This window comes from Lygodium microphyllum, chromosome 23, assembly GCF_053477565.2.
Source record: "Lygodium microphyllum isolate KBCC chromosome 23, Lygodium_microphyllum_v1.1.10, whole genome shotgun sequence".
NCBI classification, from domain to species: Eukaryota; Viridiplantae; Streptophyta; class Polypodiopsida; order Schizaeales; family Lygodiaceae; genus Lygodium; species Lygodium microphyllum.
The window spans coordinates 97,067,388-97,084,353 of NC_141157.1; the positions used below are offsets into that span (position 1 = coordinate 97,067,388).

General features: G+C 42.7%; 1 protein-coding gene across 1 annotated transcript; it reads right to left on the reverse strand.

Moving 5' to 3' along the window:
• Window positions 1–8,644: 8,644 nt before the first annotated feature.
• PSB28 (photosystem II reaction center PSB28 protein) lies at window positions 8,645–10,823 on the reverse strand. Its single transcript, XM_087664622.1, has 2 exons — window positions 10,556–10,823; window positions 8,645–9,271 (listed from the first exon to the last, which is right to left on the reverse strand). The coding sequence occupies exons 1-2, from the start codon at window positions 10,704–10,706 to the stop codon at window positions 8,796–8,798; spliced, it is 627 nt and encodes a 208-aa protein (XP_087520748.1). The 5' UTR covers window positions 10,707–10,823; the 3' UTR covers window positions 8,645–8,795.
• Window positions 10,824–16,966: the final 6,143 nt, after the last annotated feature.

A 16,966-nucleotide genomic window follows, 5' to 3' on the forward strand; every position in this document is an offset into this window, starting at 1 on the left:
TTCAATTCGTGCTCAATCCTGTCTCTCTCTCCTCTTGTAACATGGTATCAAAGTAGGACTTGGTGGATCTCTGAGAGCTGGAGAAAGTGAAGATCTACTTCCAGAAAGTGAAGACTCTTTTTTCCTTTGTGCAGACAGGCTGCCATTGTGGACTGCAGGTAGGCATTTGTTCATTACACACTCCAGGGTCAAGATCAGAGCTTGTGGCTTCTTGAGAGCCTTGAGGAGGCTGTTTAGAGTGCATTTGGGTGTGGCATCAACATCACCATCATCATCTCCATCAGCTGGAACAGAAAACAGAGGTCTGCAATCAGCGTGATTGCGCCTGGTTGGCCTGAAGTCCTGCACTGTCTATTGCAATCAATGGTCACCATAAATGGGTCATGAGAAGCATGTATGTCTACTGTAAAAGGTCTTTGTGAAGTACATGGAGTAACTACTTGTGGTTGAGCTCTGATATGAGCTGAAATAGAGTGGGTAGAACTGTGTAAATTGCCTGCACTGCTGTATACACAGCATACATGGAGTCTACAACACTTTGAAGAGCATTGGAAGCTCTAGAGTATGCCCAGAAGCACCTGTGAAGTATAGGTACATGCTGGAGACTACATGTACTTGTCTTGATCAATTGCAAGCTGAATTTGGTGGCTGAAATACACAGATCTGAAGCTTCTTTTGTGGCTGAAAACTGTCTTGGATTGTGGGCAGTAAGCATTTTTGCTTTCTACTGAAGCACAGAGTGACAGATGCAGACATCTGAAAGACATATATGCTGTCATATGCATGTTAGAATTGTCTTGGGTTGAGAGGAGCATCAAATGCCACTGAATACTGGAAGTTTGCAGCTGAAGTAAAAGAAGTTTTGTCTTCTTGGGGTGAGTATAAATTGCAGACATTTTGTTTGACTTACTTGTTAGATGTAGACAGGGTATTGTCACTATATAGTCATGTACTGACGGTGACATACTGAAGCAAATGTATGGTCTGATTTAAGGACTTTGTTGAGCTAGTTGAAGCGGGTTATGCTGGTTTATTGACTGCAATCTTTACATAAACTGTTGGCATTGGCACTTGTTAAGAATACACTGGCTGATGTCTCTATGCTTATGTCTGAAGTGGCATATGTAACAGTAGTCAACTAAGCAGTTTTGGAACATGCATTACGTGTATCCAGGTGGAGTTTGACTTTGGAAAGGCTACTGTAATTGCAGTTTACAGGTTTGGACTGCATGCTTTTGGACCCTGGCAGTGGATCTGCAGGAGTTAAATCTGAACCGAACATCAGGCATATGTATTGGCAGTTGTCTTTATGAGTTGGATCAACCGATTGTGACTTTGTTTGGGCTGATATTTGACTGAAATTTACTGGTTTTTTTTCTGCAATTAATTGCAGAAAACTGTCATAAACAGTTCCGGGCTGAAGTTGAACTGTTAAGAAGATCTTGGTTTGCAGGTAGCCAGGCAAGGTCTGCAACATGGCAAATGCTGATAGAACTGATAATGTAACCCAGATTGTGGGAGAAAAGCTTGATAGCAACAATTATGCAATATGGAAGTTCCGCATGGAGAACTTTCTGATAGGCAAAGGATACTGGGACTTAGTGACAGGTGTTGAGGCTGAACCTGAAGTTCCAGATAGGAATCCTACAGCTGATCAAAGACGAGCGCATCGAGCTTGGACGGAAAGAGCTCGCAAAGTTTTACATTGGCTGTCATTATGTATCTCGGATGCTATGGTGATGCAGATTATGAACTGTAAATCCCCAGCAGATGCATGGAACATATTGGTCAGGTACTATGGCACAACTACGAGTGCCAGGAAGATACAACTGAAGCAAAAATTCAACAACATAGAGAGGAAGAACAGATCCATACAGGACTATGTCACGGAGATTAAAACCTTAGCAGATCAGCTCGCATCTGTTGGCTCACATGTAGAAGATGAGGATATGGTTGCAGTGACCTTAAATGGCTTGGGTCCGGAGTATAAGTCTTTTGACACTTCAGTATCTGTGCGGGCTGAGATGCCTGATTTTAATGAGCTGGTTGCGTTATTGATTCATGAAGAGGTGAAGCTTGGCTTAGCTACAGGGTCAAGCAGCTCAAAGAATAAGGATGCAGTTTTTTATTCGAATCAGCGTGGTCGTGGTAGCCGTGGTAGAGGCTATGGATCTGGCAGAGGAGGCCAGCAGAATGCATCCTATAGTAATAGCAATCAGCAGTCATCAAATGCAAGAGGTAGTGGCAACTTTCGAGGCAGGGGGAGATCTAACTCCCATGGCAGAGGGTCATGGCAGCAGCAGCGTCAGTCAGACAATCCAAATAAAGATAAGGATTGTCACTACTGTAGAAAGTATGGGCATATTGCAAAGGATTGCTGGAAGAAGCAGGGAAATCAGAAGGGCAAGCAGCATGGACATTATGCTACGTCCAGTCAGGCAGATGACTCTGGTGATAGACTGTTTGCCATGCAATATGTCAAAGATAAGGCTGCTGAAAAATCATCTGATGATGCAGTGTGGTACATTGACTCGGGGGCGTCGAATCACATGACCCCTCATGGTGATTGGTTCACAAATATGGTGGCTGAAAAGCATGGCTATGTATGCATAGGTGATGACACGCAGCATAGCATTGAGCATAAAGGCAAAGTACCTCTGGTTGTACATGATGGCAGGAAGAAGAATCTTCATGATGTTTTGCATCTCCCTTCGATTACGAAGAACCTATTGTCTGTGGGCCAAATGACAGAGCAGAACTTGCAGGTTCGCTTCAATAAGCATGGCTGCTTTATTGAAGAGTTTGGCAATGGATGCAAGTTGATCGCGAAAGGCCACAGAAATAGAAGAATGTTCACTTTTGATGCTACATTGCCAGAGCTGAACTCCGCTATGTTTGCCCAGGGTTCTGGCACTATCAGGGACTTAGAGATTTGGCACAAGAGAGTGGGGCATGTCAATTTGCAGAGGCTGCAGACCATGCAGAAGAAGCAGCTGGTAACAGGGTTACCTAGATTCCAATATTCAGATATTGGTCATGTATGCGAGGCTTGCCAGTTTGGTAAGCAGTCACGATTGCCGTTTGTCAGGCATGTAAGACAGAGTATACGACCACTGCAGTTAGTGCACTCTGATGTTTGGGGACCAGCTCATAATGCATCTATGGGGGATTCCAGATACTATGTATCTTTCATTGATGACTACAGTCGATATACCTGGCTTTACATATTGAAAACAAAAGATGAGGTCTTTGCTATTTTTCAGAAATTTAAAGCACAGGTTGAGAAGGAATTTGAGTGTTACATCTCTTGCTTGAGATCTGATAGTGGTGGGGAGTATGTCTCCAATGAATTTGCTGATTTTTTGGCTGAAAATGGCATTCGTAGGCAGCTAACCTGCAGCTACACTCCGCAGCAAAACGGAGTAGCTGAAAGGAAGAACAGGGTTCTGATGGAAGCTGCTAGGGCCATGATGAATGAGAAGTATATGCCGCTTTACTATTGGGCAGAGGCTGTTGTGACAGCCGCATATATTCTGAACAGGACTCCCACTGCAGGCATTCATGACATGACACCGTTTGAGAGGCTCTATGACTATAAGCCGGATGTAAGTCACATGAAGGTCTTTGGCTGTCTTGCTTATGTGCACATTCCAGATGAAAAAAGGAAAAAGCTGGATCCCAAAGCACATAAGAGTGTGTTCATTGGATACTCGCAGGAGAAGAAGGCATACAAATGTTATGATCCCTCTACCAGGGAGACTTTGGTAAGCAGGGATGTCATCTTTGATGAGTTGGGCTCTTGGTATGTATCACCAGTTCCAGTGCCATCCGATATGCCTTCCACTCCTGCCTCTACAGTTGATATGCAGCAGAGCACTGCTATGACAGGACCTATCAGTCAGACATTATCCCCATGGACAGGGAGATTGAGGAGCTCACCGTCCACTGACACGGGTATGTCAGTGAGTGGGAGACATGATGTCTTGGACAGCAAAGGAAAAGAGAAAGTTATTGAGTATGGTATGATGACACCTGGCAGAATGACTTCGGGCTATGAGTCTAGTGATACTTTAGACAGCGAACTTGGTATTCCGACTGTCTATACGCCTGGCACGAGGCAGAACAGGTACATTCCGCCTCATGAGAGAGGTGAATCGAGTAGTGCACCACAGCTTAGACGCTCGCAGAGGGTCAGATACCCTGTTGACAGGTTGACATACAGTGGCTACTCTGCAAAGCATTATGCGTACATGACAAAAGTGATGGAGATCAAAGAACCAGGTACTTATGCTGAAGCAGCAAAGGATGAAAATTGGTGCATGGCTATGGACGAAGAGATGAAAGCCTTGGCTGAAAATCAGACTTGGGATTTGGTACCACTGCCTGAAGGGAAAAAGCCTGTTGGCTGCAAATGGGTTTATAAAATCAAATGTAAGTCTGATGGCAGTGTGGAAAGGTACAAAGCAAGGCTGGTCGCTAAAGGATATGCTCAGCAATATGGCTTGGATTATGATGAAACATTCAGCCCGGTTGCAAAAATGGCAACCATACGAACTGTTATTGCCTTGGCTGCTGCTAAAGGCTGGAAATTACAACAGATGGATGTTAAGAATGCATTTCTTAACGGTGACCTAGCAGAAGTTGGTAGGGCTGATCACAACCTGTTTACAAAGAAGACTGACAGTGGCTTGGTAGTGCTGGTCATATATGTTGATGACCTGATAATCACTGGAGATGATGACATGGGAATTCAGCATGCTATGAAGATGCTGAAATCTGAATTTGACATGAAAGATCTGGGAGATCTGAAGTATTTCTTGGGTATTGAGGTTGTACCAGCTGAAAATGGCTTATGGCTGATGCAGAAGCACTATGCCATGGAAATGCTTAAGAAGTATGGCATGGCTGAATGCAAACCACTGGATATACCTCTGGACCAGAATGTAAAGCTAGACATGAACACTGGGGCTGAACTAGAAGATGTGACTATGTACAGGCAGATGGTTGGCAGTCTGATTTACTTGACCATCACTAGGCCTGACTTGAGCTATGCAGTAGGGCTGATAAGCCAGTTTATGCAGAAGCCGAGAAAGCCGCACTTGGATGCAGTTAGACGCATCATGAGGTATGTTAAGTCCACTGTAGACTATGGGTTGTTCTATGTCAGAGATAAGCCCTTGACACTGATTGGATACACAGATGCAGATTGGGCAGGATGCTCAACTGACAAACGATCTACGAGTGGCTATGCCTTTGGCTTTGGTAGCGGCATGATCAGTTGGAGCAGCAAGAAGCAGCCTACGGTTGCTTTATCTAGTACTGAGGCAGAGTACAGGGGGGCTGCATTGGCAGCATGTGAGATTGCTTGGTTGCTCAAGCTTATGGCTGACTTGGATATTCAGGTTGATGCTCCAGTGAAACTGTTATGTGATCATCTGAGTAGTGTACTCCTGGCCATGAATCCAGTTTACCATGCCAGGACAAAACACATAGAGGTACACTACCACTTTATTCGTGAGATGGTCCTTGCAGGAAAGGTTGATCTTATGCATGTAAGGACTGATGAGCAGGTAGCAGATATCTTTACCAAGTCTCTGGGTAAAGATAAGTTTTGTGGTTTTAGACAGCTACTTGGTGTGCAGATGCTGTCTTGAGCTTGAGGGGGAGTGTTAGAAGTCAAGCTCCCCATGTAGTGTGTGACTGTCTTTATGTACTACTGACATGACAGCTAGTGTACAGCTGTCTCCTGCTTGTGACTACATTAAATAAGTCGGTTAGCTAGTCGGTGACCTGACTATGGTTAGTCTGTCTAGTCAGCGGGTAACTTACTCTATGTTACTCTTGTATGTGTGTTTTTACTCTATGATGGAATAATGAGAAGAAGAGTGTGGAACCTGAATGGTTCAGTTCGTGCTCAATCCTGTCTCTCTCTCCTCTTGTAACAGTTTATACCAGATGGATGTCAAGACGGCTTTCTTACATAGGGACTTGCATGATGAGATTTATATGGAGCAGCCTAAGGGCTTTGCAGAACCTGGTAGGGAGCACCTAGTGTGCAAATTGAAGAAAAGTCTTTATAGCTTGAAACAAGCACCTAGGGAGTGGTATCATAAGTTTGATGTCTTTATGCAGTCACAAGGCTATAGCAGGAGTGCTATGGATCCGTCTCTTTACACGAAGAAAGCCCGTGATGGTTCTTTATTGATTTTGGTACTCTATATGGATGATATGCTGATAGCAGGGAAAGCTCATGATGAGCTAGATGCTCTTAAGGCTCAGCTCAAGAAGAGCTTTGAGATGAAAGATCTGAGACAGGCCGCTCACATACTTGGTATGCGTTTTAGACGCGACAGGCATCAGGGACTCCTCTACTTGTCACAAAGGGAGTACATTTATAAAGTCCTTGAGCGCTTCCGTATGTAGGTTGTAAAGCCTATTGGTTGTCCATTGCCTTCTTATGTAAAGGTATCATAGGCTGATTGTCCGCAGACAGATGAGCAGAGGGCCGAGATAACCAAGATTCCCTATGCATCCGTAGTGGGCAATCTTATGTATGCCATGATAGCCACTCGTCCAGATATTGCCTTTGCAGTTGGTGTTGTGGCACGCTATATGGCTACATCTGACAAGAAGCATTGGGATGCCGTGAAGGGTATCATGAGGTACCTGAAGGGCACCGCAGATATGTGCATATGCTATGGCAGCCAGGATACAGGAGTCGTGGGGTACACTGACTCTGATTATGCAGGATATGCAGATAGTAGGAAGTCCACTTCCGGCTATGTATTCACATATGCTGGAGGTGTTGTTTCTTGGATGTCCAGGGTGCAGTAATGCACGGCCCTTTCTACTACAGAGGCCGAGTATGTTGCAGCCACTGAGGCTTGCAAGGAGGCCATTTGGTTGGGTCGTTTGGTTGCTGACCTTGGTATTGATACTATCCCTATACTGCATTCGGATTCTATGAGTGCTATTTAGTTAGCCAAGAATCCAGTCTTCCATGCGAAGACAAAACACATTGAGGTGAGGTATCACTTCATACGTGGGGTCATTGAGGACAAGTCTATTGATCTTGTCAAGATCTCGACTAACCAAAATCCTGCAGATCTGCTCAGAAAAGCCTCTCTACAGAGCGCTTTGCCTTCCTCAGGAGGTTGATGGGCCTGGGATGAGATGACGTCTTTCCTCATCCTGTTGTACATGTGTACATGTTATACTATCTTTTTTCTTTTTCTTTTCACTCCTCACTAGGACAGATTCACCTTTAAGTGGGAGATTGTTGGGGGTAAAGGCACCTTCGCCTAGTCGCCCGTGTATTACTACAATGACAATCACCGCCACTGCACACTGCAGGTGGTGGGTGCCCGTCACCATCACTTTATTCTTTATTCTTTTAGTAGCAGTTTGAATAAAGAAAGGCCCGGTCACACATTCTTTGTCCATTATGGAAGTACATTCTTTCTTGTACTTTCTTTGTCCTCTTTATCGGCATTACTCTCCATGGCAACTCATTTTAAAATTCATTCTTCACCACATTGAAGTCAAAATTTCCTTCTTGCATGGTCACTTAGAAAAAAAAATCTATATATCTCAACCACCAAACTTTGTTGATCCAAAATTTCCTACACATGTTTACCTATTGCATAAAGCTCTTTATGGACTAAAACAGGCACCAAGGTAGTGGTACACTCATATTCATTCTCACTTACTACACCATGGCTTTCGAAAGCTAGAAATAGATCACAACATCTATACTCTTCTTCATGGCAACAGTGTCATTATCTTAGATCTCTATGTTGATGACATTCCTATTCTCGCCAACTCTTCTCACGCAATGTCCAAAGCCAAATCTATTATATCTTCACAGTTTGCTATAACGGACTATGGTCTTATGCATTACTGTCTAAAAGACAAAGTACAAAATTATTTAAACTAATCCTAAAAAGAACGAATGACGAAAATTTAAATCTAACATTTTAGCTTGCAAATAAGATGTTCGAGAAATTGGCGTACGAGTCTCCATACACTTGTGTATGACCTTCCTCTCTCCTCAAATAAGAGACGAATGAAGAAATGATCCATACTACTAACTCTTCCCCCTTTATATAAGCTTAAAGTTCCAACTTTCAAAACTGTTAAGCTTTTTAAAGCTTTTGTAGTTTATAAACTTGAAAAGCCTAAAAGCTTTCAAACATTTAAGCTTTTCTTAAAGAGCTTTTCTTCAATTTTGGGTATAGCAAAAAAAATAAAATTGGGTTTTTCTTCTTTGACCCAAAAAAATAACCAAAAATAATAATTACAAAACATCACATAGTTGCACTTGTAAACATGAAAATAAGATGCATGCTTATGATGTTGGTCTTCAGAAGCTAAGCAAGTTGTAAAGTGCAACTGTACAAGTACCACCTGTGTGATGATGTAGATACAAAAAATAATCGACACTAACAAAAACACAATGGGCTCACAAAAACACACAGGTTAGCTTTAAATCATTTAGAAATCTCAACTGATCAACCAAAAAATATTTTATATTCTAGGACTTTTCAATCCTCATAAAGAACAAGACCAATCAAAAGAGCTTGATGAGTCCAAAGTGGTTCAAGCGCAGTTGTGTAAAGATTCAATTAAATTTCAGATGACTTCCTTACAGTACTAATGCCTATCGAAAATCATATTGCCTTTACAATTGGGTAAACAAAAAACACGGCAAGTTACTAGTGTACAGCGTCGTAATGGTTAGGTAAATTTTAATTTCAAGGCAGATATCATCTACCATCATAGGCATGCCCAGGCACTCATTTCTTGACAAATCCAAGACCATTGGCTTCAGCATAGCGTTCCATGAAACGCATAAACCGGTCCCAATCTTTGGTGGTCCTCATGATATACTTAGCCTCTATTTTTGCAGGCTTACCATTTACAAATTTAGCACTCACATCCACAGATTGCAGAACACCCTCTTCATCCAACAAGTACAAGCCGGTAATGTCACCAAGCTCACGGGAAGAATCGAATACTGAAGGCTGGTCGAATAGGAAAGTGGCCACACCATTGGTACCATCCCTTGATTTTGTTAGTGACACATTTGGGACAGTTTGTTCATCAATGCCTTTGATGAACTGTATGCTAGGTTTCGTCATGCAGACAATCGGCCGAATGCTGGTAGAACTCGGAGCTGCGGCCCATATACTGTCAGCAAGCTGCACATGATACCCAGAAAAGACTGATTTGGCACTGCTGCACTGCTGTACACTGTAAAGAGAGGCCGGACCTGTCCATACAAATGGAGATTGCTGTTGATCACTCTAATGTCAAGTAAAACAACAACAAAACAGGCATAAGGACAGGTAAGTTTGTACAGCTGTTAGCCTAAACAAGTTTGCTGATTGTATCTTTTCTATATTGCTGCATTTGATATACCTCACAGTTTCAGAAAAAGACATCAACGTACAATGGAATGGGAACAATAATAAGCGCTAGCAGGCATGTAAAAGAATGGAATCTTTGTGACAGTAGGCCATTCACTGCTTTAAAAGCTTAGTTTAAACCATGACACTCAGCGGCCTTGGATCATCATGAAGCCTTTCATCAAAGAGAGGCCATGTGACAACGAGAATGCAACAGGTACACCTGATGTACAAGTATTGCAGTTACCACATAAAGGTAAATGATTGAATAAACCTCCACTCTTCTGATGCCTCATAAGATACCGTTAGTTGGCACATTATGTGAGTTAGCATCCTCCAGCAACCATGCCACGAGGTTGGGAGTGCAGTCACTATTTGACGCATGCCTACGTACACCAGAAAACGAACAAATATCCTGTCTGTGCTCATCTCCTTGCCCCGCTGCAGTAAAATGGTCTAATTTGACAGGTTTTCCTCTGCTGAATGAGGTTTTGTGCACATTATTTTCCCCTGGAGTACCATGGTATGAGACTGGCATCGTTCTGATAATTCCTAAACATTCCCTCTGCTATAATAAGGCAGGCTCGAATGGACATACCTAATGCTACAGAAGATGGAAGCGATTAGACGGAGCACTGTACTGCCATGTTATGAGGCCTGTCATCTTCTGATTATACCTACACATTTCCTTGTTATAGACGGAGCACTGTACTGCGATGTTATAAGGCCTGCCATCTTTTGATCATTCCTAAATATTTCCTCTGCTATAATGAGGCAGGCTGTCATGGATATGTCTAATACTACAGATGATGCAAGGAATTAAGAACGAGCACTGTGCTGCCATGATATACGGCCTGCCGTCTTCTGATCATTCCTGCACATTCCGTCCGCTATAATGAGGCAGGCTGTAATGAACGTACCTAATTCTACAGATGATCGAGCAATTACACAGAGCACTGTAGTATCTGATTTGTACGACGGATGCCAATGCAAAGCTAAAAAAAACACGGAAGGAAAACGAGCCTGTCTCGGAATCCATTAATGTGGCTGAGCAAGCATCATCAAAGATAAACAAAAATGCACCTTAAAGATATGCTTCTGCTGGACAGAAGGAGAGCAAAAATGAAAGATTGAGAACACAAACACACCTGCGCGAGGAAGACAACAAAAAGCTAGCCATTTCGGGCGTTGTTGGAGATGATGATGGTGATGCTGCTGCTGCTGCTGCAGCACTGAGTAAGGCACGACAGCCTGCGTGCAACAAGACGACGATGACGACGACGATGAGAGTAGTGCCATCTCCTCGCCCCGCAGGCTACTCCCTCTTCTTCTGAGTAGAGGGGAGAGAGAGAGAGAGAGAGAGATTCACGATGGAGATAAAACGTGGCTCTTGTGGCTACACTTTTGCCCCCAAGGCTTGTTCTTCGACTTGTGCCCCCAACCACTTACATTGGACAAGCTTATACCACATGAGTTCTCTCGTAGCAAAAATGGAGATGCTTGTCACAAGTATAATTTCATATTGATCAATATCTCAAGGAGTTTTAGATCAATTCCTACTATAATTCCCATGTTGTGAATTACGACGTCATCACCACACATGCAAGGGAGGGACCACACTTGTAGCTAGGTGCAATTTGAGACAGGGGTTGTCGGCTTGGAATGGCAGCCGGCTTATAGCCCCCTACCCCCAACCACACCTAGCTAGGTATGCAATCCTCTTGAGTAGAAGCTAAGGATGTTGGTCATCATATGAAAAAATAAGGGAAAAGAGGCCCATTTGTCAAATAAAAATTTGTCAAAAACTTCTTGTGAGAATGTCTTCATGTGGGCAAGCACAAAGATGTTTAATGGGACTTGCAAAGTCAAGGGTCCAAAATATGACCCTCTAAAATGAGAGTAGTGCCTACTCTTAGGATTGTTGAGGATTATGACTTGTTGTGAGAAGTAATCAAGCACTTTTAAAAAACTCATTAATGTATTTTAACCTACCGCTACCCAATTGATCCAAGTTTTGCACATTGCTCTGAACACATCAAGCTCTTTGATCTTTGTTGCTATAGGAAGTCTCCATATCCTACTTGTTTAAATCTCTAAAGTGGAGCTCGTGTAAAGCTTTCTTAAGCACATAGCTCACACTTTGTTGATAGCATGGCCAAGACAATATCATGTCCTTAATGTTTCAAGCATACTAGATGTGAGCATGCACACACACATACTTCCTCTCTTGTTTACATAAAACCACAAAATCCCAAGTATAAACATAGCCTCTAAACAATTTGTGAGTGACAAGTACACATGAGGTCTCCTACGTTGGAGCAAGATCCAGAGAGAGAGAGAGAGGAGCCATCCATTCACTCACTCACTCTCTCTTAGCAGTTACACACACACACACACACACACACACACTCTCTCTCTCTCTCTCTCTCTCTCTCTCTCTCTCTCTCTCTCTCTCTCTCTCTCTCTCTCTCTCTCTCTCTCTCTCTCTCTCTCTCTCTCTCTCTCTCTCTCTCTCTCTCTCTCTCTCTCTCTCTCTCTCAAATTTTATGCATTAATGTGATCATAAAACAATCCACCACAACTATTTATAAACAATCGTTCAGTGTAAATGGAAGGTTATTTACGTTTATATATTTAGAACACACACAGACACACACGCGCGCGGTGGCATGCTGTCCACTATAGGCATGCTAAGGTAAATTTGCCATAACTTTTGATAGGCTGCTCCAAATGGGGCGTGCTGCCTGTGGAAACAGAGCTTGTGATGTGTACTTTCAGATCATGTAGGAAGCACATGGCTGTAATTTGGGTAGGTACAAAACCGTTCTAAAACAATGTGTAGTCTATAGATAGGGTGGGGTCAAAAGGGAACATAACTTGCTAGTGTTTAGCCCGTTGGGTATCTTGGAGGTGAGAAAATGAATTGAAAATAGTGGCTAGGCTCAAGAAGGCTTCTTCTAGGGGTAGGCCTTGCCATTTGATGAGGTATTTCTTGATGGATTGAGATCTTAAGTGTTTATCTTGTTGCCCAATGATTGCCTCAAGGATGTACTAAATGATACCTTCTTTGTCTATGGGGGGAAGCTCTTCCACATAGTCCAGTGAGGTGCCAATGAAGGGCTTCAACTGGTTGACATGAAACACATTGTGAATCTTGGTGGTAGGGGGAAGCTCTAATAGGTAGGCCAAGTCACTAACTCTATTGAGGAACCAGTAGGGGCCATAGAAACGGTGGGTCAACTTGTTAATGCTGCCTTCTTTGAGAGTGGAGTAATGAGACTCAGACACTTTCAAGAGGACCAACTCTCCCTCTTGGAATTCTAAATGCCTTTTTTTCTCATCAGTATAAAGCTTCATGTGGATTTGTGCATTTTGAAGTTTCACTTTGCATTGCTAAAGTAGGGCCTACATGCGATCCGACTTGGCTTTACTTTGAGATTTGATCTTATTATTGAACAAGACTGTAGGGAGGGGGACCTTATACCTGTATAATTTCTCAAAAGGGGAAATTCCAATGCTAGAGTGGGTGGAGTTTTTATATGCAAATTTAGCCAAGTGGAGCCATGTATCCCAACTATGTTATACATCATGGCAAAAGTGCCATTACGTACATCTCAAGCCATTTATTTACCCTTTTGGTTTGGCCATCTCCCTGTGGGTTGTATGTACCTACCAAAAGTTATTCATAAACTTGGCATCCCAATCGTGCACTATGACTTACCATAATCCATGCAACTTGAAGACATGCTTCATAAACTGAGTGGCCATGTGAGAGGTAGTGTATTGGGTTTAGTAGGGATAAAGTGGGCAACCTTGGTGAGGCAATCAACTACCATATATATACTATTCCACTATTTCTTGGTAATGGGGAGGCTTATGATAAAGTCCATGGTGACATGTGTTCATTTCCCTTCAGGAATAGGCAGGGGCTGCAAGAGGCCAGTGGTTGGGATCAAAGCGTGTTGTCCTTGTTCTTCTGGCATGGAACACATTTGATCACAAAATCCTTGATATCTCTCCATTATCCTTTCCAATGAAATCTCTTAGAAATCTTATTATATGTTTTGAAAACACCCAAGTGACCAATAGTGGGGCAAGAATACATCTCTTCAATGATCTTCTATGTGAAGGGAGAAGTATAAGGGATGAGAATCTTGCCATGGGACCAAATAAGGCCATGTTTGAGCTGATATTGGGAGTTTTCAACCATTCCCCTATGTAGCAATTTTTGGAATATGTGGCTGAAGTCCTCATCCAACAAATAATCTTCCTAAAGGTTCTCAATCCAATTGCAATGTAGCTCTAAAATAAAGGATTCTCTGCATGCCCACATCCGAGAAGAGAGTGAATCGGCCACAGTGTTATCTTTATCCCAAGTATGAGAGATGTCAAAATCATTAGTTTTGTAAGGTTGCCACCCATCTCCTTTTCTTGCGAGTCAAAGTAGTCTAAGTCAGGAAGTAATGGAGGACTCTACGATATCTCTTTACTCTAAAATGACTGCCATATAAGTAGTGGTGCCATTTCTTGATAGCATGGAGGATAGCTAGCATCTCCTGGTCATACACATTCATTTGCATCTCCTTGTCATCAAGCTTATGGCTCTCAAAAGAAATCACACCATGCTCTTATAGTAATACATCACCAATACCTCTACCCCACTAGCATCACATTGAATGGTAAACTCCTTGGAGAAATTAGGGCATACGAGGATGGGGGCTGAAGTAAGCATTTCCTTCAATTTTCTAAAGTTGTGATCAACATTAGCATCCCAAATGAATGATTCCTTTTTAAATTGATCAGTCAAAGGTATTGCAATGGTAGAACTAGTGCTGGATGGAGTGGGCCAATCCTTAACACATTGCATCTTCTTAGGGTCAGCTTGTATGCCATTTTTTTCAATAATGTATCCCAAGTACTCCACTGGTGTCTGCATGAAGATACACTTACTTTCATTAGCAAAGAGTCGAATATATCAAACACCTTCTGACCTGTGCCAAGTGCTCCTCTTGGGACTTGTTGTAAATGAGAATTTCAGAATTTCATCAAAGGAAACGAGCACAAACTTGAACTGAAAGGGGTGGAGGATTTATTCATGAGGCTCTGAAATGTGGTAGGCATGTTAATCAATCCAAAAGGCATCACTAGAAAGTGATAAAGCCCACGATTAGTCGTGAAAGCTATTTTGATCTTATCATCCTCCCTCATATGGATCTAATGGTGGTAGCCAGAATGTAGATCAATCTTAGTGAAGAGGCGTGCCCCTTTCAACTCATCCAACAGGTCATCAATTCAGGGGGGATGGGGTATCGGTTCTTAACTATGATTTTATTTAAGTATCTGTAATCAATGCACACGCGGAAAGAGCCATCTGTCTTCTTGACTAACATGACAGAAGATGCATAAGGGGAATAACTCGATTCAATAAAACCTATCTCAAGTAATTCCTTGACTTGCTTTGCAACCTCCTCATGTTCACACTTGGGGAGTTTATAAGGTGGCTTGTTCACTGTCTTGGAATGGGGCCCTAAATCAAGTGGGTGGTCCACTTTCCTCTTAGGGGAAAGGGGTATAGACATTTGAAATAGATCACTATATTCCTCAAGTAAAGTCTACAAGGCTGAATCCTTAGATACTTTGGAGGGTTGATTTGAATTTTTCTTATTCAAGTGCAAGACAAAGATCTGTGAGCATTTCTTAAACTTTCATTTGAGTTGCGTTGCTATAATGAGTTGAAAATCAACATTATCATGAAATCCCTCTAAGTGGATGAGTTGTCCATGCATCATAAAATCCATGTAGAGCAATTTTGCCTAATGGTTTTAGCCAATCACAATCCAAGTCAACATTAATTGGGCCCATATTTAATGCGATTAGTAGTGTAATGTGCCCACCTAACCGCCTGTTCAAGCACATTTTTGCCGCCCATTAAGAAACGAGTCTAAGCGTCGCTTCTCGGCACTCCCATGGAATGTTTCAGGGTTTGTCGCCTGGGGTTTCCCGAGTCCGCCTCGCAACGGAATGTTCACATCCGAACCCACTAGGATCGACATGTCCTTGTGGTCAAGGTCTCTTGACAGCATCCTAGCGTCGGGTTCTGGACATCCTACTTTATGCAGAGATACCCAAGTCGAAGCAGATCCATGCCGCACTTATCAAAAGAGAATGGAAAACGAGAGGGACACACTGCTCAACCTCTCTGCCGTAAGCATAGTCCCATTCCAGTCCCCCAAAATGGTATGAATCAGGTTCTAACCTAATGCTATCTAAAGCTCGTACAATTGTAGAATCTTGTGAGAAGCCTCCCAATTCTCTGGGACCACCCTTCCGTAGGATGGACCCATCGGGGTTCCGCCCACCTGCTTCCCTCAGTAGGCGTTCTTTAGTTATCTAATTAGGTCCTACCACATTTAAGTGTGACATTTAAAATCAGCTTCCTTAATTGAGCCCTTTAGATAACACGGTTCGTTTATGTAACTTACGGCACTGACATGAAAATAGTTCAAACATGTTCCTTGGAAACAACTTTATATTAGCATTTTTAATTGAGATACAAATCTTGTCAAAAAGGACGTTTACCGCAATTCATGAGGATGCGTCCTATTCCTTCCAAGTTCCTGCTCTTGCACTAGTAACAGGGCCTCGAGAGTCCATCTCGAGTCACATAGATCGTTTGAGTAGGACCCGGAGGCAAGGAATTTACATCTAGAGCCCCCCGGCATCCAAGCCTCCTCTCACATTCAAACTATCCCATGGAGAGACCTCTCGTGGCGGGTTCAGTCCACGTTCCCGACACGGTTATTTAGAATCCCCTTGGTTAGGGTTGGTGGCCAGTTGGGATTGGCTTGGCGTGCCCTCCATGAGTTCAACCAGATTCATTATTCCAATTTCTTGTGAGCTTTGGGTCATACAATCCTTTCACAAACAGTGTTTCTAAATTTACAAGCACAAACAATAGTGAAGGCGAGTGCTCGGGATATCTCCTAAGGTGGAGTCCCTGTCTTTGATGCTTAGCGTTTGCCCTTCTTGGGTTTTTCTTGCCTTGGTGTTAACTTTCATTATCCTCTGAGGGATAGAAAATACCCCCTTTTCGACCCCACTCCTATGTGATAGGAGCGAGCAATTACGCAATTGGATCCATATCGAATAGTTCTTGGATGGTAGCTGCCTTAGCTTGCTAGCCTTTAGTCCAGGGTTCTTGTCTTGGGAATACGACACTTGAGTTTTCTTGTATTAACATCAAGATGTATCATGGTTAAAGGTGATATCTCCAAGGTTGTTTTGGATTTATCACGATCAGATGCAAGATAGAAACTAATGAGGGGTCTATTTGTCTCTAGGTCAGCCTATGTTTATAACAATAGCTTGGCTTGTTTACAACTAAACACTAATTACGTCGAATTGAACCCTAGCCTTATGTAACATATCGGGTTTCATTTATTAATTTGCCCCAGACAATTAAGTTTAGCAATTCATGTGTGCATCTTATATCTATCTTTAAGATGAATCCCTAGCTTGTAGTGTAACTGAAACTGTCCATGGATGCCATGCAAAACGAG